At 76.1% G+C, this 24,216-nt stretch overlaps 1 protein-coding gene across 1 annotated transcript in view; it reads right to left on the reverse strand.

Moving 5' to 3' along the window:
* The window catches only part of LOC125435504 (guanylate-binding protein 6-like), a 23,552-nt gene extending 247 nt beyond the window's left edge, over window positions 1-23,305 (reverse strand). Inside the window, exons 1-4 of the mRNA XM_048501700.1 lie at window positions 23,285-23,305; window positions 2,386-2,488; window positions 890-1,083; window positions 1-682 (exon numbers count right to left, since the gene is read on the reverse strand). The exon at window positions 1-682 is cut by the window's left edge and continues 247 nt beyond it. Coding sequence (XP_048357657.1) covers window positions 482-682; window positions 890-1,083; window positions 2,386-2,488; window positions 23,285-23,305 — 519 coding nt within the window. The 3' untranslated portion in view covers window positions 1-481. The remainder of the gene's footprint in view (window positions 683-889; window positions 1,084-2,385; window positions 2,489-23,284) is intronic.
* Between the last annotated feature and the right edge of the window lie 911 nt (window positions 23,306-24,216).

Raw genomic sequence — 24,216 nt, forward strand, 5'->3', positions numbered from 1 at the left:
CTTTTCCTGCAAAAGTTTCCAAAATGTTTTCACTTGCTGCTCAAGTTTCCCGTGCCTCTCTACAGTCCCCGGATTTCCTCCTCGGTGCCGCTTTCCGGACTCGCTTCGTCATCTCACCCATGTATCTTTGTCAGTTCTTCTTTTTATTTGGGGGGCTTAATCGTTGAAGCTTTGAGTGCATGACGTGTGGGGAATCACACCATGAGGCTGTGAAGCCCTGAAGCATCGAATCCACTGAGAATTTTTTTTAAACAGGAGAAAAAACACAAAATGGCAGCCGGGATACATTTTGAGAGGGCCAGTCGCAGACAAACGGGGCGGGGGGAGTGAAACTTTTTAGCAAATGTTTTGCAAACGTTTTGGGAGACTTGTGCGGAAAAAGCCAAACATTTGTTCTAAAACAAAGCAGCAGGCACTGTGCACATTGGCAGGAGAGCGTGAACGGAGGAGCGGAGAATCAGCCCCTTTCCCCTCCACTCGGTCACAAGCGCCGGAACAAATTGGAAACTATCCCGACAGCTTTGCCGAAACAGCCGGGGAGCACCAGCGAAGCAGCATCCAGGATATCGGAGAGCCAAGATGGCTTCCTGACGTTTTCACTCTGTCTTCTTAGCTGACCGATCTCCTCATTCAGCTGATCGGAGTGTTTCTTGAATCCGGCCTCCAGCATCGTCCTTTGCTCCTACAGATTAGAACATCAGGATTATTAGATCACAAGCAGAGGAGTGAGATTTCTCCAGAGTTGCTAAGTCTGGCTTGGAATTTGGGGGAAGATTTGGGGTATTACCTGGTAAAGGTGTTCAGTGGGGATGTGATGCTGTAGAGGCAATCTACCCCAACCCCCTCCCCTCTTTTTTGCCAAGGGGCAGGCATTTCCTGCGACAGTTACCCGGAGTTTACTCTCCAGCATCTTGTTCTGCTCTTTCAACATCTTCTCCCGGTCTCCCTCCATCTTCTCCTTCAGGTACTGAATGTTTGCTTCGTGACTTCGCCTCTGGTCCTCCAGCTTCTGCTCCAAGTCCTCCTGCCGCCGCCGCTGGATCTCATTTTTCCGCTCTGCTTCCTCCGCTCTTGCTTTGGCATCTGGACCAGGAAGAAAAGAAATCTTTTACAGGTATGGCGCCCACACCTGAATTAGTTTAACATGCATCCAGACCAGAAGTTTGGTGTGTCCTGTTCTAGAGGCCATTGTTTGATCAGATTTAATTCATTTGTTCCTTCTCAAGTAAAGGGCTTCTCTGGCCATTAATGCACCTGTGGTCTGCCCAGCAGCGAACCTACATTTCCTTCAGGTCAGATCTTTGGTTGCACACATGTTTCCCACCCTGTAGGGGTGAGCCAGCGAACCCGGCAGAGCTTCAGACAGTGCACAGGAATGCCTGCGCCATCTGTTGCCCTCTGGGCAAGCAGACTCACCGGTCACAAGACCCCCATGACTCACGGGTCACAAGATGTCCTGGACAAAGGGACAAAGGGTACATACCCCCAGGTATGGATTAGGCCCAGACAGGAACGTTTCCTCCTGCACGCACGCAGCCCCTATGAGTCATGTATTGTGCAACATTCTCCTGCTCTCCCGCCTTCCCAAAAACCCTAATAAAAGGGGCCAGGGACCACAGCTCGGCAGATTAGCCTGCAACCTGCAGATTAGCCTGCTGCTGGCTTCTCTCCGCTGGATGATATCGCTGCGTCTCGCCTATTCCTTGCGTCGCCCGTAACGACTTCACCACCCCTTGCCAAACTCACTGCGCCTCAGATCAAATAATCCCCGTGGTTTGTGAAAGTTGGTAAAGTGTGACTTTCCCCTTGCCTGCACAGGGAAAGGGAAGCAGATCAGTGTATGTTTGCCTTCTTCCAGGTTTTCTGCTCCTCCCCACCTTCCCTGCCCACACAGGAGCAGTGCCACCCACTCCTCAACTGGCATTTCTAGAAGATCGACGGGGCTTCTTTTTTAAAAAAATATTTTGACACTTTCGCAGGAGCAATAGATTGTTAAAACTGCTCCCAAAAAAGGCAGCAACCAACCACCTGGCCTGGAGGAAAGCAAAATGGTGGCTTGGCTCAGAGGCATTAGAAGGGCACTTCCTCATATGTAATGCAGGGAGACCTCACCGCAGAGCAAACAACCACAAGATAAGTACCGCGTGCATAAAGGGCCTCTTCTTCACTATTTGAGTTGTTTAGAAGCATGTCATAGATTTGTACCACTTAGAGACAGGAAGCCTGGAAAAACCCAGGAAATAAAATTCCCCCAGGGATGTTGTTATCCAATGGTGAGGTTCCCCTCAATGAGGGAGAGGAGCTTGGGCCGTTCCTACCCTGAAAACAACACTTCTGATGCGGAGTTGTCCATTCGCATGCATAAGGGTTTTGCCAGGCCCTTACCTGCAGCTTCCCTCTCTTTCTCTGTGAGGGCTTCATCGCTTTGAAGGATGGCTCTACCCACGTCCTCCTTGTTCTTAAAGAACTCCTGCAGTTCGGCGTCTGCCTGAATAGTGGAGAAGATACGGTCAACCGAGTCTATGCCGAGATTCAGGCTATAAAGAGAACTGTTGGCTGGTCAAAATACCCTCCCGTATTGTGACAGAAAACCTGGTTGCACTTTCTCTAACTAGTATTCATCTCTAAGTGATGGCGGGCAGTGGAAACTAAAATACTTTCCCTGGGATTTTCCTGGGAAGCCTTGCAAATTCTGCCTGCTTCTGAAATCTTCTCTCAATTAAAAAGGCGACTGCTAGATCAAGAGTTTCAAGTTCTGCAGGACAAGGCGAGAAGCAATTGCTCCCCACTCTTTTTTAACATCAAATTTAAAATCAATCACATGGCAGATTATTTGAGTTTACTTCAGGACCCCAAGCATAGATGGATAATCACTAGGGCTCGTTGTAACTCCTTCCCTTGCTCTATGTTACAAGGAAGGTTCAAAAAAATCGACTTGCAAGAGCGGAAATGTCCTCATTGTATCACAGCGATTCAAACCATGGAACATATATTGCTCGACTGCCCCAAATACGAGGGATCTAGGACCAGACTTTTTGCTCCTTGTCCTGTAGTGCTTAATGAATACTCCGCTGTGGGGAAGATTACGTTTCTACTAAACATTGGGGGGGGGGGGGGGTTTGGGGGGGGGGCGGGGCTTGGGGGGGGGGGGGTTTGGGGGGGGGGGGGGGTGGGGGGGGGGGGGGGGGGGGGGAGGGGGGGGGTGGGGGGGGGGGGGGGTGGGGGGGGGGGGGGGTGGGGGGGGGGGGGGGTGGGGGGGGGGGGGGGTGGGGGGGGGGGGGGGTGGGGGGGGGGGGGGGTGGGGGGGGGGGGGGGTGGGGGGGGGGGGGGGTGGGGGGGGGGGGGGGTGGGGGGGGGGGGGGGTGGGGGGGGGGGGGGGTGGGGGGGGGGGGGGGTGGGGGGGGGGGGGGGTGGGGGGGGGGGGGGGTGGGGGGGGGGGGGGGTGGGGGGGGGGGGGGGTGGGGGGGGGGGGGGGTGGGGGGGGGGGGGGGTGGGGGGGGGGGGGGGTGGGGGGGGGGGGGGGTGGGGGGGGGGGGGGGTGGGGGGGGGGGGGGGTGGGGGGGGGGGGGGGTGGGGGGGGGGGGGGGTGGGGGGGGGGGGGGGTGGGGGGGGGGGGGGGTGGGGGGGGGGGGGGGTGGGGGGGGGGGGGGGTGGGGGGGGGGGGGGGTGGGGGGGGGGGGGGGTGGGGGGGGGGGGGGGTGGGGGGGGGGGGGGGTGGGGGGGGGGGGGGGTGGGGGGGGGGGGGGGTGGGGGGGGGGGGGGGTGGGGGGGGGGGGGGGTGGGGGGGGGGGGGGGTGGGGGGGGGGGGGGGTGGGGGGGGGGGGGGGTGGGGGGGGGGGGGGGTGGGGGGGGGGGGGGGTGGGGGGGGGGGGGGGTGGGGGGGGGGGGGGGTGGGGGGGGGGGGGGGTGGGGGGGGGGGGGGGTGGGGGGGGGGGGGGGTGGGGGGGGGGGGGGGTGGGGGGGGGGGGGGGTGGGGGGGGGGGGGGGTGGGGGGGGGGGGGGGTGGGGGGGGGGGGGGGTGGGGGGGGGGGGGGGTGGGGGGGGGGGGGGGTGGGGGGGGGGGGGGGTGGGGGGGGGGGGGGGTGGGGGGGGGGGGGGGTGGGGGGGGGGGGGGGTGGGGGGGGGGGGGGGTGGGGGGGGGGGGGGGTGGGGGGGGGGGGGGGTGGGGGGGGGGGGGGGTGGGGGGGGGGGGGGGTGGGGGGGGGGGGGGGTGGGGGGGGGGGGGGGTGGGGGGGGGGGGGGGTGGGGGGGGGGGGGGGTGGGGGGGGGGGGGGGTGGGGGGGGGGGGGGGTGGGGGGGGGGGGGGGTGGGGGGGGGGGGGGGTGGGGGGGGGGGGGGGTGGGGGGGGGGGGGGGTGGGGGGGGGGGGGGGTGGGGGGGGGGGGGGGTGGGGGGGGGGGGGGGTGGGGGGGGGGGGGGGTGGGGGGGGGGGGGGGTGGGGGGGGGGGGGGGTGGGGGGGGGGGGGGGTGGGGGGGGGGGGGGGTGGGGGGGGGGGGGGGTGGGGGGGGGGGGGGGTGGGGGGGGGGGGGGGTGGGGGGGGGGGGGGGTGGGGGGGGGGGGGGGTGGGGGGGGGGGGGGGTGGGGGGGGGGGGGGGTGGGGGGGGGGGGGGGTGGGGGGGGGGGGGGGTGGGGGGGGGGGGGGGTGGGGGGGGGGGGGGGTGGGGGGGGGGGGGGGTGGGGGGGGGGGGGGGTGGGGGGGGGGGGGGGTGGGGGGGGGGGGGGGTGGGGGGGGGGGGGGGTGGGGGGGGGGGGGGGTGGGGGGGGGGGGGGGTGGGGGGGGGGGGGGGTGGGGGGGGGGGGGGGTGGGGGGGGGGGGGGGTGGGGGGGGGGGGGGGTGGGGGGGGGGGGGGGTGGGGGGGGGGGGGGGTGGGGGGGGGGGGGGGTGGGGGGGGGGGGGGGTGGGGGGGGGGGGGGGTGGGGGGGGGGGGGGGTGGGGGGGGGGGGGGGTGGGGGGGGGGGGGGGTGGGGGGGGGGGGGGGTGGGGGGGGGGGGGGGTGGGGGGGGGGGGGGGTGGGGGGGGGGGGGGGTGGGGGGGGGGGGGGGTGGGGGGGGGGGGGGGTGGGGGGGGGGGGGGGTGGGGGGGGGGGGGGGTGGGGGGGGGGGGGGGTGGGGGGGGGGGGGGGTGGGGGGGGGGGGGGGTGGGGGGGGGGGGGGGTGGGGGGGGGGGGGGGTGGGGGGGGGGGGGGGTGGGGGGGGGGGGGGGTGGGGGGGGGGGGGGGTGGGGGGGGGGGGGGGTGGGGGGGGGGGGGGGTGGGGGGGGGGGGGGGTGGGGGGGGGGGGGGGTGGGGGGGGGGGGGGGTGGGGGGGGGGGGGGGTGGGGGGGGGGGGGGGTGGGGGGGGGGGGGGGTGGGGGGGGGGGGGGGTGGGGGGGGGGGGGGGTGGGGGGGGGGGGGGGTGGGGGGGGGGGGGGGTGGGGGGGGGGGGGGGTGGGGGGGGGGGGGGGTGGGGGGGGGGGGGGGTGGGGGGGGGGGGGGGTGGGGGGGGGGGGGGGTGGGGGGGGGGGGGGGTGGGGGGGGGGGGGGGTGGGGGGGGGGGGGGGTGGGGGGGGGGGGGGGTGGGGGGGGGGGGGGGTGGGGGGGGGGGGGGGTGGGGGGGGGGGGGGGTGGGGGGGGGGGGGGGTGGGGGGGGGGGGGGGTGGGGGGGGGGGGGGGTGGGGGGGGGGGGGGGTGGGGGGGGGGGGGGGTGGGGGGGGGGGGGGGTGGGGGGGGGGGGGGGTGGGGGGGGGGGGGGGTGGGGGGGGGGGGGGGTGGGGGGGGGGGGGGGTGGGGGGGGGGGGGGGTGGGGGGGGGGGGGGGTGGGGGGGGGGGGGGGTGGGGGGGGGGGGGGGTGGGGGGGGGGGGGGGTGGGGGGGGGGGGGGGTGGGGGGGGGGGGGGGTGGGGGGGGGGGGGGGTGGGGGGGGGGGGGGGTGGGGGGGGGGGGGGGTGGGGGGGGGGGGGGGTGGGGGGGGGGGGGGGTGGGGGGGGGGGGGGGTGGGGGGGGGGGGGGGTGGGGGGGGGGGGGGGTGGGGGGGGGGGGGGGTGGGGGGGGGGGGGGGTGGGGGGGGGGGGGGGTGGGGGGGGGGGGGGGTGGGGGGGGGGGGGGGTGGGGGGGGGGGGGGGTGGGGGGGGGGGGGGGTGGGGGGGGGGGGGGGTGGGGGGGGGGGGGGGTGGGGGGGGGGGGGGGTGGGGGGGGGGGGGGGTGGGGGGGGGGGGGGGTGGGGGGGGGGGGGGGTGGGGGGGGGGGGGGGTGGGGGGGGGGGGGGGTGGGGGGGGGGGGGGGTGGGGGGGGGGGGGGGTGGGGGGGGGGGGGGGTGGGGGGGGGGGGGGGTGGGGGGGGGGGGGGGTGGGGGGGGGGGGGGGTGGGGGGGGGGGGGGGTGGGGGGGGGGGGGGGTGGGGGGGGGGGGGGGTGGGGGGGGGGGGGGGTGGGGGGGGGGGGGGGTGGGGGGGGGGGGGGGTGGGGGGGGGGGGGGGTGGGGGGGGGGGGGGGTGGGGGGGGGGGGGGGTGGGGGGGGGGGGGGGTGGGGGGGGGGGGGGGTGGGGGGGGGGGGGGGTGGGGGGGGGGGGGGGTGGGGGGGGGGGGGGGTGGGGGGGGGGGGGGGTGGGGGGGGGGGGGGGTGGGGGGGGGGGGGGGTGGGGGGGGGGGGGGGTGGGGGGGGGGGGGGGTGGGGGGGGGGGGGGGTGGGGGGGGGGGGGGGTGGGGGGGGGGGGGGGTGGGGGGGGGGGGGGGTGGGGGGGGGGGGGGGTGGGGGGGGGGGGGGGTGGGGGGGGGGGGGGGTGGGGGGGGGGGGGGGTGGGGGGGGGGGGGGGTGGGGGGGGGGGGGGGTGGGGGGGGGGGGGGGTGGGGGGGGGGGGGGGTGGGGGGGGGGGGGGGTGGGGGGGGGGGGGGGTGGGGGGGGGGGGGGGTGGGGGGGGGGGGGGGTGGGGGGGGGGGGGGGTGGGGGGGGGGGGGGGTGGGGGGGGGGGGGGGTGGGGGGGGGGGGGGGTGGGGGGGGGGGGGGGTGGGGGGGGGGGGGGGTGGGGGGGGGGGGGGGTGGGGGGGGGGGGGGGTGGGGGGGGGGGGGGGTGGGGGGGGGGGGGGGTGGGGGGGGGGGGGGGTGGGGGGGGGGGGGGGTGGGGGGGGGGGGGGGTGGGGGGGGGGGGGGGTGGGGGGGGGGGGGGGTGGGGGGGGGGGGGGGTGGGGGGGGGGGGGGGTGGGGGGGGGGGGGGGTGGGGGGGGGGGGGGGTGGGGGGGGGGGGGGGTGGGGGGGGGGGGGGGTGGGGGGGGGGGGGGGTGGGGGGGGGGGGGGGTGGGGGGGGGGGGGGGTGGGGGGGGGGGGGGGTGGGGGGGGGGGGGGGTGGGGGGGGGGGGGGGTGGGGGGGGGGGGGGGTGGGGGGGGGGGGGGGTGGGGGGGGGGGGGGGTGGGGGGGGGGGGGGGTGGGGGGGGGGGGGGGTGGGGGGGGGGGGGGGTGGGGGGGGGGGGGGGTGGGGGGGGGGGGGGGTGGGGGGGGGGGGGGGTGGGGGGGGGGGGGGGTGGGGGGGGGGGGGGGTGGGGGGGGGGGGGGGTGGGGGGGGGGGGGGGTGGGGGGGGGGGGGGGTGGGGGGGGGGGGGGGTGGGGGGGGGGGGGGGTGGGGGGGGGGGGGGGTGGGGGGGGGGGGGGGTGGGGGGGGGGGGGGGTGGGGGGGGGGGGGGGTGGGGGGGGGGGGGGGTGGGGGGGGGGGGGGGTGGGGGGGGGGGGGGGTGGGGGGGGGGGGGGGTGGGGGGGGGGGGGGGTGGGGGGGGGGGGGGGTGGGGGGGGGGGGGGGTGGGGGGGGGGGGGGGTGGGGGGGGGGGGGGGTGGGGGGGGGGGGGGGTGGGGGGGGGGGGGGGTGGGGGGGGGGGGGGGTGGGGGGGGGGGGGGGTGGGGGGGGGGGGGGGTGGGGGGGGGGGGGGGTGGGGGGGGGGGGGGGTGGGGGGGGGGGGGGGTGGGGGGGGGGGGGGGTGGGGGGGGGGGGGGGTGGGGGGGGGGGGGGGTGGGGGGGGGGGGGGGTGGGGGGGGGGGGGGGTGGGGGGGGGGGGGGGTGGGGGGGGGGGGGGGTGGGGGGGGGGGGGGGTGGGGGGGGGGGGGGGTGGGGGGGGGGGGGGGTGGGGGGGGGGGGGGGTGGGGGGGGGGGGGGGTGGGGGGGGGGGGGGGTGGGGGGGGGGGGGGGTGGGGGGGGGGGGGGGTGGGGGGGGGGGGGGGTGGGGGGGGGGGGGGGTGGGGGGGGGGGGGGGTGGGGGGGGGGGGGGGTGGGGGGGGGGGGGGGTGGGGGGGGGGGGGGGTGGGGGGGGGGGGGGGTGGGGGGGGGGGGGGGTGGGGGGGGGGGGGGGTGGGGGGGGGGGGGGGTGGGGGGGGGGGGGGGTGGGGGGGGGGGGGGGTGGGGGGGGGGGGGGGTGGGGGGGGGGGGGGGTGGGGGGGGGGGGGGGTGGGGGGGGGGGGGGGTGGGGGGGGGGGGGGGTGGGGGGGGGGGGGGGTGGGGGGGGGGGGGGGTGGGGGGGGGGGGGGGTGGGGGGGGGGGGGGGTGGGGGGGGGGGGGGGTGGGGGGGGGGGGGGGTGGGGGGGGGGGGGGGTGGGGGGGGGGGGGGGTGGGGGGGGGGGGGGGTGGGGGGGGGGGGGGGTGGGGGGGGGGGGGGGTGGGGGGGGGGGGGGGTGGGGGGGGGGGGGGGTGGGGGGGGGGGGGGGTGGGGGGGGGGGGGGGTGGGGGGGGGGGGGGGTGGGGGGGGGGGGGGGTGGGGGGGGGGGGGGGTGGGGGGGGGGGGGGGTGGGGGGGGGGGGGGGTGGGGGGGGGGGGGGGTGGGGGGGGGGGGGGGTGGGGGGGGGGGGGGGTGGGGGGGGGGGGGGGTGGGGGGGGGGGGGGGTGGGGGGGGGGGGGGGTGGGGGGGGGGGGGGGTGGGGGGGGGGGGGGGTGGGGGGGGGGGGGGGTGGGGGGGGGGGGGGGTGGGGGGGGGGGGGGGTGGGGGGGGGGGGGGGTGGGGGGGGGGGGGGGTGGGGGGGGGGGGGGGTGGGGGGGGGGGGGGGTGGGGGGGGGGGGGGGTGGGGGGGGGGGGGGGTGGGGGGGGGGGGGGGTGGGGGGGGGGGGGGGTGGGGGGGGGGGGGGGTGGGGGGGGGGGGGGGTGGGGGGGGGGGGGGGTGGGGGGGGGGGGGGGTGGGGGGGGGGGGGGGTGGGGGGGGGGGGGGGTGGGGGGGGGGGGGGGTGGGGGGGGGGGGGGGTGGGGGGGGGGGGGGGTGGGGGGGGGGGGGGGTGGGGGGGGGGGGGGGTGGGGGGGGGGGGGGGTGGGGGGGGGGGGGGGTGGGGGGGGGGGGGGGTGGGGGGGGGGGGGGGTGGGGGGGGGGGGGGGTGGGGGGGGGGGGGGGTGGGGGGGGGGGGGGGTGGGGGGGGGGGGGGGTGGGGGGGGGGGGGGGTGGGGGGGGGGGGGGGTGGGGGGGGGGGGGGGTGGGGGGGGGGGGGGGTGGGGGGGGGGGGGGGTGGGGGGGGGGGGGGGTGGGGGGGGGGGGGGGTGGGGGGGGGGGGGGGTGGGGGGGGGGGGGGGTGGGGGGGGGGGGGGGTGGGGGGGGGGGGGGGTGGGGGGGGGGGGGGGTGGGGGGGGGGGGGGGTGGGGGGGGGGGGGGGTGGGGGGGGGGGGGGGTGGGGGGGGGGGGGGGTGGGGGGGGGGGGGGGTGGGGGGGGGGGGGGGTGGGGGGGGGGGGGGGTGGGGGGGGGGGGGGGTGGGGGGGGGGGGGGGTGGGGGGGGGGGGGGGTGGGGGGGGGGGGGGGTGGGGGGGGGGGGGGGTGGGGGGGGGGGGGGGTGGGGGGGGGGGGGGGTGGGGGGGGGGGGGGGTGGGGGGGGGGGGGGGTGGGGGGGGGGGGGGGTGGGGGGGGGGGGGGGTGGGGGGGGGGGGGGGTGGGGGGGGGGGGGGGTGGGGGGGGGGGGGGGTGGGGGGGGGGGGGGGTGGGGGGGGGGGGGGGTGGGGGGGGGGGGGGGTGGGGGGGGGGGGGGGTGGGGGGGGGGGGGGGTGGGGGGGGGGGGGGGTGGGGGGGGGGGGGGGTGGGGGGGGGGGGGGGTGGGGGGGGGGGGGGGTGGGGGGGGGGGGGGGTGGGGGGGGGGGGGGGTGGGGGGGGGGGGGGGTGGGGGGGGGGGGGGGTGGGGGGGGGGGGGGGTGGGGGGGGGGGGGGGTGGGGGGGGGGGGGGGTGGGGGGGGGGGGGGGTGGGGGGGGGGGGGGGTGGGGGGGGGGGGGGGTGGGGGGGGGGGGGGGTGGGGGGGGGGGGGGGTGGGGGGGGGGGGGGGTGGGGGGGGGGGGGGGTGGGGGGGGGGGGGGGTGGGGGGGGGGGGGGGTGGGGGGGGGGGGGGGTGGGGGGGGGGGGGGGTGGGGGGGGGGGGGGGTGGGGGGGGGGGGGGGTGGGGGGGGGGGGGGGTGGGGGGGGGGGGGGGTGGGGGGGGGGGGGGGTGGGGGGGGGGGGGGGTGGGGGGGGGGGGGGGTGGGGGGGGGGGGGGGTGGGGGGGGGGGGGGGTGGGGGGGGGGGGGGGTGGGGGGGGGGGGGGGTGGGGGGGGGGGGGGGTGGGGGGGGGGGGGGGTGGGGGGGGGGGGGGGTGGGGGGGGGGGGGGGTGGGGGGGGGGGGGGGTGGGGGGGGGGGGGGGTGGGGGGGGGGGGGGGTGGGGGGGGGGGGGGGTGGGGGGGGGGGGGGGTGGGGGGGGGGGGGGGTGGGGGGGGGGGGGGGTGGGGGGGGGGGGGGGTGGGGGGGGGGGGGGGTGGGGGGGGGGGGGGGTGGGGGGGGGGGGGGGTGGGGGGGGGGGGGGGTGGGGGGGGGGGGGGGTGGGGGGGGGGGGGGGTGGGGGGGGGGGGGGGTGGGGGGGGGGGGGGGTGGGGGGGGGGGGGGGTGGGGGGGGGGGGGGGTGGGGGGGGGGGGGGGTGGGGGGGGGGGGGGGTGGGGGGGGGGGGGGGTGGGGGGGGGGGGGGGTGGGGGGGGGGGGGGGTGGGGGGGGGGGGGGGTGGGGGGGGGGGGGGGTGGGGGGGGGGGGGGGTGGGGGGGGGGGGGGGTGGGGGGGGGGGGGGGTGGGGGGGGGGGGGGGTGGGGGGGGGGGGGGGTGGGGGGGGGGGGGGGTGGGGGGGGGGGGGGGTGGGGGGGGGGGGGGGTGGGGGGGGGGGGGGGTGGGGGGGGGGGGGGGTGGGGGGGGGGGGGGGTGGGGGGGGGGGGGGGTGGGGGGGGGGGGGGGTGGGGGGGGGGGGGGGTGGGGGGGGGGGGGGGTGGGGGGGGGGGGGGGTGGGGGGGGGGGGGGGTGGGGGGGGGGGGGGGTGGGGGGGGGGGGGGGTGGGGGGGGGGGGGGGTGGGGGGGGGGGGGGGTGGGGGGGGGGGGGGGTGGGGGGGGGGGGGGGTGGGGGGGGGGGGGGGTGGGGGGGGGGGGGGGTGGGGGGGGGGGGGGGTGGGGGGGGGGGGGGGTGGGGGGGGGGGGGGGTGGGGGGGGGGGGGGGTGGGGGGGGGGGGGGGTGGGGGGGGGGGGGGGTGGGGGGGGGGGGGGGTGGGGGGGGGGGGGGGTGGGGGGGGGGGGGGGTGGGGGGGGGGGGGGGTGGGGGGGGGGGGGGGTGGGGGGGGGGGGGGGTGGGGGGGGGGGGGGGTGGGGGGGGGGGGGGGTGGGGGGGGGGGGGGGTGGGGGGGGGGGGGGGTGGGGGGGGGGGGGGGTGGGGGGGGGGGGGGGTGGGGGGGGGGGGGGGTGGGGGGGGGGGGGGGTGGGGGGGGGGGGGGGTGGGGGGGGGGGGGGGTGGGGGGGGGGGGGGGTGGGGGGGGGGGGGGGTGGGGGGGGGGGGGGGTGGGGGGGGGGGGGGGTGGGGGGGGGGGGGGGTGGGGGGGGGGGGGGGTGGGGGGGGGGGGGGGTGGGGGGGGGGGGGGGTGGGGGGGGGGGGGGGTGGGGGGGGGGGGGGGTGGGGGGGGGGGGGGGTGGGGGGGGGGGGGGGTGGGGGGGGGGGGGGGTGGGGGGGGGGGGGGGTGGGGGGGGGGGGGGGTGGGGGGGGGGGGGGGTGGGGGGGGGGGGGGGTGGGGGGGGGGGGGGGTGGGGGGGGGGGGGGGTGGGGGGGGGGGGGGGTGGGGGGGGGGGGGGGTGGGGGGGGGGGGGGGTGGGGGGGGGGGGGGGTGGGGGGGGGGGGGGGTGGGGGGGGGGGGGGGTGGGGGGGGGGGGGGGTGGGGGGGGGGGGGGGTGGGGGGGGGGGGGGGTGGGGGGGGGGGGGGGTGGGGGGGGGGGGGGGTGGGGGGGGGGGGGGGTGGGGGGGGGGGGGGGTGGGGGGGGGGGGGGGTGGGGGGGGGGGGGGGTGGGGGGGGGGGGGGGTGGGGGGGGGGGGGGGTGGGGGGGGGGGGGGGTGGGGGGGGGGGGGGGTGGGGGGGGGGGGGGGTGGGGGGGGGGGGGGGTGGGGGGGGGGGGGGGTGGGGGGGGGGGGGGGTGGGGGGGGGGGGGGGTGGGGGGGGGGGGGGGTGGGGGGGGGGGGGGGTGGGGGGGGGGGGGGGTGGGGGGGGGGGGGGGTGGGGGGGGGGGGGGGTGGGGGGGGGGGGGGGTGGGGGGGGGGGGGGGTGGGGGGGGGGGGGGGTGGGGGGGGGGGGGGGTGGGGGGGGGGGGGGGTGGGGGGGGGGGGGGGTGGGGGGGGGGGGGGGTGGGGGGGGGGGGGGGTGGGGGGGGGGGGGGGTGGGGGGGGGGGGGGGTGGGGGGGGGGGGGGGTGGGGGGGGGGGGGGGTGGGGGGGGGGGGGGGTGGGGGGGGGGGGGGGTGGGGGGGGGGGGGGGTGGGGGGGGGGGGGGGTGGGGGGGGGGGGGGGTGGGGGGGGGGGGGGGTGGGGGGGGGGGGGGGTGGGGGGGGGGGGGGGTGGGGGGGGGGGGGGGTGGGGGGGGGGGGGGGTGGGGGGGGGGGGGGGTGGGGGGGGGGGGGGGTGGGGGGGGGGGGGGGTGGGGGGGGGGGGGGGTGGGGGGGGGGGGGGGTGGGGGGGGGGGGGGGTGGGGGGGGGGGGGGGTGGGGGGGGGGGGGGGTGGGGGGGGGGGGGGGTGGGGGGGGGGGGGGGTGGGGGGGGGGGGGGGTGGGGGGGGGGGGGGGTGGGGGGGGGGGGGGGTGGGGGGGGGGGGGGGTGGGGGGGGGGGGGGGTGGGGGGGGGGGGGGGTGGGGGGGGGGGGGGGTGGGGGGGGGGGGGGGTGGGGGGGGGGGGGGGTGGGGGGGGGGGGGGGTGGGGGGGGGGGGGGGTGGGGGGGGGGGGGGGTGGGGGGGGGGGGGGGTGGGGGGGGGGGGGGGTGGGGGGGGGGGGGGGTGGGGGGGGGGGGGGGTGGGGGGGGGGGGGGGTGGGGGGGGGGGGGGGTGGGGGGGGGGGGGGGTGGGGGGGGGGGGGGGTGGGGGGGGGGGGGGGTGGGGGGGGGGGGGGGTGGGGGGGGGGGGGGGTGGGGGGGGGGGGGGGTGGGGGGGGGGGGGGGTGGGGGGGGGGGGGGGTGGGGGGGGGGGGGGGTGGGGGGGGGGGGGGGTGGGGGGGGGGGGGGGTGGGGGGGGGGGGGGGTGGGGGGGGGGGGGGGTGGGGGGGGGGGGGGGTGGGGGGGGGGGGGGGTGGGGGGGGGGGGGGGTGGGGGGGGGGGGGGGTGGGGGGGGGGGGGGGTGGGGGGGGGGGGGGGTGGGGGGGGGGGGGGGTGGGGGGGGGGGGGGGTGGGGGGGGGGGGGGGTGGGGGGGGGGGGGGGTGGGGGGGGGGGGGGGTGGGGGGGGGGGGGGGTGGGGGGGGGGGGGGGTGGGGGGGGGGGGGGGTGGGGGGGGGGGGGGGTGGGGGGGGGGGGGGGTGGGGGGGGGGGGGGGTGGGGGGGGGGGGGGGTGGGGGGGGGGGGGGGTGGGGGGGGGGGGGGGTGGGGGGGGGGGGGGGTGGGGGGGGGGGGGGGTGGGGGGGGGGGGGGGTGGGGGGGGGGGGGGGTGGGGGGGGGGGGGGGTGGGGGGGGGGGGGGGTGGGGGGGGGGGGGGGTGGGGGGGGGGGGGGGTGGGGGGGGGGGGGGGTGGGGGGGGGGGGGGGTGGGGGGGGGGGGGGGTGGGGGGGGGGGGGGGTGGGGGGGGGGGGGGGTGGGGGGGGGGGGGGGTGGGGGGGGGGGGGGGTGGGGGGGGGGGGGGGTGGGGGGGGGGGGGGGTGGGGGGGGGGGGGGGTGGGGGGGGGGGGGGGTGGGGGGGGGGGGGGGTGGGGGGGGGGGGGGGTGGGGGGGGGGGGGGGTGGGGGGGGGGGGGGGTGGGGGGGGGGGGGGGTGGGGGGGGGGGGGGGTGGGGGGGGGGGGGGGTGGGGGGGGGGGGGGGTGGGGGGGGGGGGGGGTGGGGGGGGGGGGGGGTGGGGGGGGGGGGGGGTGGGGGGGGGGGGGGGTGGGGGGGGGGGGGGGTGGGGGGGGGGGGGGGTGGGGGGGGGGGGGGGTGGGGGGGGGGGGGGGTGGGGGGGGGGGGGGGTGGGGGGGGGGGGGGGTGGGGGGGGGGGGGGGTGGGGGGGGGGGGGGGTGGGGGGGGGGGGGGGTGGGGGGGGGGGGGGGTGGGGGGGGGGGGGGGTGGGGGGGGGGGGGGGTGGGGGGGGGGGGGGGTGGGGGGGGGGGGGGGTGGGGGGGGGGGGGGGTGGGGGGGGGGGGGGGTGGGGGGGGGGGGGGGTGGGGGGGGGGGGGGGTGGGGGGGGGGGGGGGTGGGGGGGGGGGGGGGTGGGGGGGGGGGGGGGTGGGGGGGGGGGGGGGTGGGGGGGGGGGGGGGTGGGGGGGGGGGGGGGTGGGGGGGGGGGGGGGTGGGGGGGGGGGGGGGTGGGGGGGGGGGGGGGTGGGGGGGGGGGGGGGTGGGGGGGGGGGGGGGTGGGGGGGGGGGGGGGTGGGGGGGGGGGGGGGTGGGGGGGGGGGGGGGTGGGGGGGGGGGGGGGTGGGGGGGGGGGGGGGTGGGGGGGGGGGGGGGTGGGGGGGGGGGGGGGTGGGGGGGGGGGGGGGTGGGGGGGGGGGGGGGTGGGGGGGGGGGGGGGTGGGGGGGGGGGGGGGTGGGGGGGGGGGGGGGTGGGGGGGGGGGGGGGTGGGGGGGGGGGGGGGTGGGGGGGGGGGGGGGTGGGGGGGGGGGGGGGTGGGGGGGGGGGGGGGTGGGGGGGGGGGGGGGTGGGGGGGGGGGGGGGTGGGGGGGGGGGGGGGTGGGGGGGGGGGGGGGTGGGGGGGGGGGGGGGTGGGGGGGGGGGGGGGTGGGGGGGGGGGGGGGTGGGGGGGGGGGGGGGTGGGGGGGGGGGGGGGTGGGGGGGGGGGGGGGTGGGGGGGGGGGGGGGTGGGGGGGGGGGGGGGTGGGGGGGGGGGGGGGTGGGGGGGGGGGGGGGTGGGGGGGGGGGGGGGTGGGGGGGGGGGGGGGTGGGGGGGGGGGGGGGTGGGGGGGGGGGGGGGTGGGGGGGGGGGGGGGTGGGGGGGGGGGGGGGTGGGGGGGGGGGGGGGTGGGGGGGGGGGGGGGTGGGGGGGGGGGGGGGTGGGGGGGGGGGGGGGTGGGGGGGGGGGGGGGTGGGGGGGGGGGGGGGTGGGGGGGGGGGGGGGTGGGGGGGGGGGGGGGTGGGGGGGGGGGGGGGTGGGGGGGGGGGGGGGTGGGGGGGGGGGGGGGTGGGGGGGGGGGGGGGTGGGGGGGGGGGGGGGTGGGGGGGGGGGGGGGTGGGGGGGGGGGGGGGTGGGGGGGGGGGGGGGTGGGGGGGGGGGGGGGTGGGGGGGGGGGGGGGTGGGGGGGGGGGGGGGTGGGGGGGGGGGGGGGTGGGGGGGGGGGGGGGTGGGGGGGGGGGGGGGTGGGGGGGGGGGGGGGTGGGGGGGGGGGGGGGTGGGGGGGGGGGGGGGTGGGGGGGGGGGGGGGTGGGGGGGGGGGGGGGTGGGGGGGGGGGGGGGTGGGGGGGGGGGGGGGTGGGGGGGGGGGGGGGTGGGGGGGGGGGGGGGTGGGGGGGGGGGGGGGTGGGGGGGGGGGGGGGTGGGGGGGGGGGGGGGTGGGGGGGGGGGGGGGTGGGGGGGGGGGGGGGTGGGGGGGGGGGGGGGTGGGGGGGGGGGGGGGTGGGGGGGGGGGGGGGTGGGGGGGGGGGGGGGTGGGGGGGGGGGGGGGTGGGGGGGGGGGGGGGTGGGGGGGGGGGGGGGTGGGGGGGGGGGGGGGTGGGGGGGGGGGGGGGTGGGGGGGGGGGGGGGTGGGGGGGGGGGGGGGTGGGGGGGGGGGGGGGTGGGGGGGGGGGGGGGTGGGGGGGGGGGGGGGTGGGGGGGGGGGGGGGTGGGGGGGGGGGGGGGTGGGGGGGGGGGGGGGTGGGGGGGGGGGGGGGTGGGGGGGGGGGGGGGTGGGGGGGGGGGGGGGTGGGGGGGGGGGGGGGTGGGGGGGGGGGGGGGTGGGGGGGGGGGGGGGTGGGGGGGGGGGGGGGTGGGGGGGGGGGGGGGTGGGGGGGGGGGGGGGTGGGGGGGGGGGGGGGTGGGGGGGGGGGGGGGTGGGGGGGGGGGGGGGTGGGGGGGGGGGGGGGTGGGGGGGGGGGGGGGTGGGGGGGGGGGGGGGTGGGGGGGGGGGGGGGTGGGGGGGGGGGGGGGTGGGGGGGGGGGGGGGTGGGGGGGGGGGGGGGTGGGGGGGGGGGGGGGTGGGGGGGGGGGGGGGTGGGGGGGGGGGGGGGTGGGGGGGGGGGGGGGTGGGGGGGGGGGGGGGTGGGGGGGGGGGGGGGTGGGGGGGGGGGGGGGTGGGGGGGGGGGGGGGTGGGGGGGGGGGGGGGTGGGGGGGGGGGGGGGTGGGGGGGGGGGGGGGTGGGGGGGGGGGGGGGTGGGGGGGGGGGGGGGTGGGGGGGGGGGGGGGTGGGGGGGGGGGGGGGTGGGGGGGGGGGGGGGTGGGGGGGGGGGGGGGTGGGGGGGGGGGGGGGTGGGGGGGGGGGGGGGTGGGGGGGGGGGGGGGTGGGGGGGGGGGGGGGTGGGGGGGGGGGGGGGTGGGGGGGGGGGGGGGTGGGGGGGGGGGGGGGTGGGGGGGGGGGGGGGTGGGGGGGGGGGGGGGTGGGGGGGGGGGGGGGTGGGGGGGGGGGGGGGTGGGGGGGGGGGGGGGTGGGGGGGGGGGGGGGTGGGGGGGGGGGGGGGTGGGGGGGGGGGGGGGTGGGGGGGGGGGGGGGTGGGGGGGGGGGGGGGTGGGGGGGGGGGGGGGTGGGGGGGGGGGGGGGTGGGGGGGGGGGGGGGTGGGGGGGGGGGGGGGTGGGGGGGGGGGGGGGTGGGGGGGGGGGGGGGTGGGGGGGGGGGGGGGTGGGGGGGGGGGGGGGTGGGGGGGGGGGGGGGTGGGGGGGGGGGGGGGTGGGGGGGGGGGGGGGTGGGGGGGGGGGGGGGTGGGGGGGGGGGGGGGTGGGGGGGGGGGGGGGTGGGGGGGGGGGGGGGTGGGGGGGGGGGGGGGTGGGGGGGGGGGGGGGTGGGGGGGGGGGGGGGTGGGGGGGGGGGGGGGTGGGGGGGGGGGGGGGTGGGGGGGGGGGGGGGTGGGGGGGGGGGGGGGTGGGGGGGGGGGGGGGTGGGGGGGGGGGGGGGTGGGGGGGGGGGGGGGTGGGGGGGGGGGGGGGTGGGGGGGGGGGGGGGTGGGGGGGGGGGGGGGTGGGGGGGGGGGGGGGTGGGGGGGGGGGGGGGTGGGGGGGGGGGGGGGTGGGGGGGGGGGGGGGTGGGGGGGGGGGGGGGTGGGGGGGGGGGGGGGTGGGGGGGGGGGGGGGTGGGGGGGGGGGGGGGTGGGGGGGGGGGGGGGTGGGGGGGGGGGGGGGTGGGGGGGGGGGGGGGTGGGGGGGGGGGGGGGTGGGGGGGGGGGGGGGTGGGGGGGGGGGGGGGTGGGGGGGGGGGGGGGTGGGGGGGGGGGGGGGTGGGGGGGGGGGGGGGTGGGGGGGGGGGGGGGTGGGGGGGGGGGGGGGTGGGGGGGGGGGGGGGTGGGGGGGGGGGGGGGTGGGGGGGGGGGGGGGTGGGGGGGGGGGGGGGTGGGGGGGGGGGGGGGTGGGGGGGGGGGGGGGTGGGGGGGGGGGGGGGTGGGGGGGGGGGGGGGTGGGGGGGGGGGGGGGTGGGGGGGGGGGGGGGTGGGGGGGGGGGGGGGTGGGGGGGGGGGGGGGTGGGGGGGGGGGGGGGTGGGGGGGGGGGGGGGTGGGGGGGGGGGGGGGTGGGGGGGGGGGGGGGTGGGGGGGGGGGGGGGTGGGGGGGGGGGGGGGTGGGGGGACCACAGAGAGGGCACTAAGTGCCACCTCTGGCAACCGTGCCAAAGGTTCGCCACCATGGTTATAGGATAAAGACAGCTGATGCATCATAAATGTTGCAAAGCCAAACCCTGTCAATTCATGACGTTTCAGTATTCCCATCATTGTTAATCATGGCGATACATTGTTAAATAGCATTCTGAAGAATATAGTTTCTCACATGGCTTGACTCTCTTTCTTTGCTTTAATTCTGCTTGGTCAGTTATTTTTCTACACACACTTTCTTAGCTCATTGCTAAGTAAAAGTATCTTTTTTTTTTTTGAATGTGGGAAGAGACAACAGGGCTGTTTTGGAAAGCAAAGTACCTTTTGCTATTTCTGAGCCATAATTCTTAATACTCAAATGTCTTCAAGAAAACTTGCTTAAGTTACATATAAGTATACTTCAGTTGAAATGTTTAAATGCTTTATTTCTATTTTCTATTTTCCGGGTCTTTGCTTTTAGATATGTTTTAGTTGAAGACATTATTTTCATGAGCTTTGTCTTTTCACACAAGCATAAGATGTATCTTTTTCTGGAATGTAGGAACATTGAATGCTTTTTCTTAACAAAGACACTTTTTATGATTCTGTGAAATGACTTTAAGCTGTGTTTTTACCAGACTCTTTTTCTCTCCATTATTTTCCTAAATAATGGGGAGAAGGAAGAAATAACCTTCTGGTAAATCTAAAACCCTTTCCAAATTCCTTTTCTCTGTCTCATTTTCTTCATTTCTCTTACTTTATATCACTTGCTGTTTTCTTTCTTTCTTTCACTCTTTTCCTTCTGCGCTAACACTTTGGTTCTCCTAACAAATCCTTGAGCAGCTTGAGGGCCAAATGAAAATGCTCAGCCGGCTGGGACATCGCTTGGCCATAACTTGAACATAGAACATAAGAACATAAGAACAAGCCAGCTGGATCAGACCAAAGTCCATCTAGTCCAGCTCTCTGCTACTCGCAGTGGCCCACCAGGTGCCTTTGGGAGCTCACATGCAGGATGTGAAAGCAATGGCCTTCTCGCGGCTGTTGCTCCCGATCACCCTGAGGTCTGCCCCAAGGAGCTCCTTTGCAATCTCAGATCAAGGAGGATCAAGATTGGTAGCCATAAATCGACTTCTCCTCCATAAATCTGTCCAAGCCCCTTTTAAACTTGGAATGAAGACGAAGAGATTGGATTTATACCCCGCCGTTCTCTCCTGTGAGGACGCTCAAGGTGGCTTACAAATCCTTTCCCCTTCCTCTCCCCACAAAAGACAGCTTGTGGGGTAGGTGGGGCTGAGAGAGTCCTGAGAGAACTGTGACTAGCTCAAGGACACCCAGAAGGAATGTAAGAGCAGGGAAACAAATCTGCTTCACGAGATAACAGTCCACTGTTCATGTGGAGGAGTGGGGAATCAAATCCAGCTCTCCAGGTTAGGCCCCTTTGACACACGCAAAATAATACGTTTTCAAACCACTTTCACAACTGTTTGCAAGTGGATTTTGCCATTCCGCACAGCTTCAAAGAGCACTGAAAGCAGTTTGAAAGGGCATTATTCTGCATGTGCGGAAGGAGCCTTGGAGTCCACCTGCTCTTAACCAGTACACCAAGCTAAGGTCCCTGATCTTGCACCAAGTGGCAGTCCCCAACCTTTTCCGAGCTTGGACATTCTTAGCATGTGAGTGTTTTCGTTTTGTGCTTCGAACTCGCACTCACCATTTAGAAGAAGAAGAGAAGAGTTTGGATTTCTATCCCCCCTTTCTCTCCTGCAGGAGACTTACAATCTGCAGGGGCTTACAATCTCCTCGCCCTTCCCCCCTCACAACAAACACTCTGTGAGGTAGGTGGAAGACTGAGAGCTCAGCTTCGAGAACCTTATTGACTTCTTAAGGTCACCCAGCTGGCGTGTGTTATTAAAGTGCGCCAGGCTAATCTGAATTCCCCAGATAAGCCTCCACAACCCAGGCAGCAGAGCTGGGAATCAAACCCGGTTCCTCCAGATTAGATACACGAGCTCTTAACCTCCTACGCCACTGCTGATGTTTTAAATATATTGTTGTATTGCTGGTGACTAGTCTGTCGGTAGGGGTTGCTACAGTGTTCTCCGCCCAATTAGCATCGGAACGCCAAACTTCACTTGTAGAAGAGAAAAAAAGAGATCTCTTGGAAAAAATAGCTCTCCATCTTTAATTCCTTTGTGCTCCCAGTTTGATGGGGCCCAACAAACTACAATAATGGGACTAGGTCACCTGAGTGTCCAGTTCACACACCTCGCTGAAAATTAAAGTCTCTCTTGCTGGTACCACAGTCCGTTCATTTCAACGGGGTTTGCAAAGAGAAAGTTCCCCGTGGTCTGTTCCGTTTATTATGCGCAAGGAAAAAAACTTGCAACATTAAATACAATAAAATTAAGTACCGGAAGACAGGGGATTAGTGAGAGTCTTGGTTGCTCTGGAGTTTAAAAAAAAAAAAACCTTCCCAACGTCTGCCAAATTTGACAGCCAGATTATCTTCTGGGTTCTAATGGGCCTCGTGTTTCCAAAGAGCGCAGTTAGCAATCTGTGCAGGCCTACAAACACTGTTGGCTCCTAACAAGATTTCCCCACATATGCGGCCGCATTTCTACAAAACACGAAGGTGCTATTATTTTGCTAATAATTAGAAAAATTGCCAGGAGGAACGGGGTTCCAGTTTAGAGATGCACCTGATTTATGAAATACCCACTGGGGACCCATGGAGCATATTCATGGAAGGGGAGCGCGCCATTCTATCTGTTCTTCATTGGTGCCATGATAACATGAACCGGTGATTAAAATGAACTGGAGCTTATGAACTGGGAGGGAGGGGGAAGAAGCTCGCCATGTTTTTGATGCCCCCCCCCCCAATGGCCACATGCCGGAGGAAGAACACAAGAACAGCTGGGCAATAAGATTGATGGGCAATAGTTTCAGGACAGAATTATTAAGAAGAGAAGAAGAAGTGTTTGGATTTATTTTCCCCCTTTCTCTCCTGTAAGGAGGCTCAAAGGGGCTGACAATCTCCTTTCCCTTCCCCCCCCCCACAACAAACACCCTGTGAGGTAGGTGGGGCTGAGAGAGCTACAAAAAACTGTGACTAGCCCAAAGGTCACCCAGCTGGCATGTGCTGGAGTGCACAAGCTAATCTAGTTCTCCAGATAAGCCTCCACAGCTCAAGTGGCAGAGTGGGGAAATCAAACCTGGTTCTCCAGATTAGAGTGCACCTGCTCTTAACCACTACGCCACTGCTTAATTAAGTTATTTTTATTCATATATTTGTTTATGGATTTATTCTGTGCTTTTCAGACTGGAGATCCCAAGTGGCTTACATCTTTCCCTTCTCCAAATTATCCTCACCACAACCCTGTGAGGTAGGTGAGCCTATAAGATACAAATGCCCCACTGTGCTTCCCCGCAGTCAGGGGTCTGCAACCTCTCCAGATGTTCATGGACTACAAATCCCATCAGCCCCTGCCAGCATGGCCAATTGGCCATCGTCTCTCCATCTGGAGAGCCGCAGGTTGCAGACCCCTGCGTCTAGTAACTCTAGTTCAACGGAACTTTATGTTGGCACCAGTGGTGGGATCCAAAAATTTTAGTAACAGGTTCCCATGGTGGTGGGATTCAAACTGTAGCATAAGCCAGTAAGGTGGGGCTGGGCACGACGCGACGAGTGGCCGGGCATTCTGGGGCAGGAGGGCATTCCTGGGAACATTGGCAGGGACGCGGCGGCTGCGCTGGTCGCCAGATTGAGAGAAGCGAATTACTTGCGCGAAGGCGCAGGCTGCTTGCGCCGCGCCCGGTGCACCTCCTGCTAGACTGCTTCCAGTTCTGCGCGCTACTGCTGAGAGGAGGGGCGTAACTAAGGCAAAAATCACGTGGCAAAATCACCCATTTTTAACCCCCTCCCAGCACACACAAATAATTAGTAACCTACTTTCGGGAACCTGTGAGAACCTGCTGGATCCCACCTCTGGTTGGCACGTCTAAAAGTTTTTCCATCCAACGTTACCTATGGCAGATACGAACAAATTCCACCACACGAGGGATTAATTTTGCTGGATGCCACTCTTACACACTTACTAATCGATTTGCAAAATATTTTCTTGCCAACGCTTTTCTCTGGAGGGGCATCTAGTTAAAAAGGGTCTTATGCATCTAATGGTGACAACTTAATCAAAGATCTGGACACAACAGCGATAGTGGCCACATTTTTAACACTAGTTATGATTCAAATCAACCTTAAACATGAGGAAACGGCCTAGCCCTCCGCAAACTGTCTTGCGCAAGCCGAGTGTAAAAGTATAACCAGACGTTTTAGTTGAAGGAGTTACAGCTAATAAGTTTTATTATATCTTTTTGTGTCTGAATGCCGATAAAGGTAATTTGACTTTGACGTTGAGAGAGGTGAGGCTGAGGGAGTATAACTGATCCAAGGTCACTCGGAAGCCTCCTTGGCAGAACGGGGATTCAAACTTGGGTCTCCTGCATCTTTGTCTGACACTGACCACTAGCCAATGTTGCCTTTCTATCAGATCATAGGCTCCACAATGAGAGAAGATTATGCAAGAGGAAGATGTTATTGGCTGTGACAGCTAAATGGAGCCTCCATGTTCAGAGGCAGAATACCAGGGGAACAGGTGGTGGCTTTGCCCACTGTATGCTGCCTGAAGCTATCTGGAGTACCTGACTGGACATTACAAAAAACAGCTAAATTCAAGTCTAGTAGCCCCTTGGAGACTTTTTGGAGCGTAAGCTTTTGAAAATTCATTCATTCATTCATTCATTCATTCATTCATTCATTCATTCATTCATTCATTCATTCATTCCATTTATGCCCCACCCTACACCAAAGTCCTAGGGCGGCTTACATAATGGGGTTAAAAGCCCTGTTAAAATATTACAATATTAGTCTCCAAGGTGCAGAGGCATATCTGGGGAAATGGTGCCCCCTGCACCTGGGGGGTGGGGCTCTGCGCCCCCAGCTCGGCTGCCACCCCGGCTCCCAGATAAGTCTCCCAGCTGGCAGCCAGCTCCCAGCCGGCAGTCCCTTCTGCCCTCCTCTCCGGGGAGGCCAGAAGCAACTGCTGTCCCTTGGCCTTGGAGAGCTGCTTTTATAAGCACTGTAGCCAGGGGCGGGGCTCAGGGGGCATGGCCTCACCTGCCCCTGGGATGTGGCCATGCCTCCCCAAGCCCCACCCCCAGCCTCAGTGCTTATACAAGCAGGTCTCGGAGGCCGGGGAATGGCAGTAATTTCTGGCTTCCCCACAGGGGAGGGCAGAAGGGACTGCCAGCTGCTGTCTGGGAGTTGGGAGCAAGGGAGGGCGCCCTCAACCCTGCCCATGTCAATGACAACATTGGCAGGGTTGAGGGCACTAAAAAAAACAACGAGGCAGCGGAACTTCAGGTCATGTGTAGGGCCCCATAATTTTGCACTAGCGTGACCGAGATTGAGGTGGCGCAGGGGACAGAGGGACACTGCCTTATCCCTTGGCAGATACGCCACTGCCAATGTGCTACTGAACCCAGATCTAGTTGTTCTACTGGCTCCTGATAAAACACCAGGCTTAATAAACATCAGGTATGCTGGGGGAGGCCATGTGAACAGACTGGTTCCCCCTGCAGGAAAAGGTGGGGTTTTTAAAAGGTATATGTATTTTTTCCTTTCATGAAACCTTCTGGCACAGATTGCTGGGCTTGCCTAAAAGGAAACTGGACAGCCTCCCAGCTGTAAAAAAAACATCAATGGGGTGGGGGTGGGGGTGGGGTGGGGTGGATGGGTAAGAATGCAGCTTTAAAAACATTCCATGTTTAACCCATTTTTTAAAATGTAGACTCCCCAAATGTCTCTGGGCATTTGAGTCTGGGAATGAGATTTTCCATCTAAAGTGAGCGTTCTTTTATTAGTATTATTGCTGCCCAGGTTTTGTGCAACCCAGAACATTTGGGCCGCCCCGCCTTAGAGAGAGGCGCCTCTAATCCGATGCATGCAAAATGCGTAATCCCCTCCACAAAGAGCTGCCTCATACCTGTGCACGGTCTGATTTCTTTGCTACTGACAGCTCAGCAAACACAGATGGAACTGACTTATCA

Source organism: Sphaerodactylus townsendi, linkage group LG06 (genome assembly GCF_021028975.2).
Source record: "Sphaerodactylus townsendi isolate TG3544 linkage group LG06, MPM_Stown_v2.3, whole genome shotgun sequence".
Taxonomy (NCBI): Eukaryota; Metazoa; Chordata; class Lepidosauria; order Squamata; family Sphaerodactylidae; genus Sphaerodactylus; species Sphaerodactylus townsendi.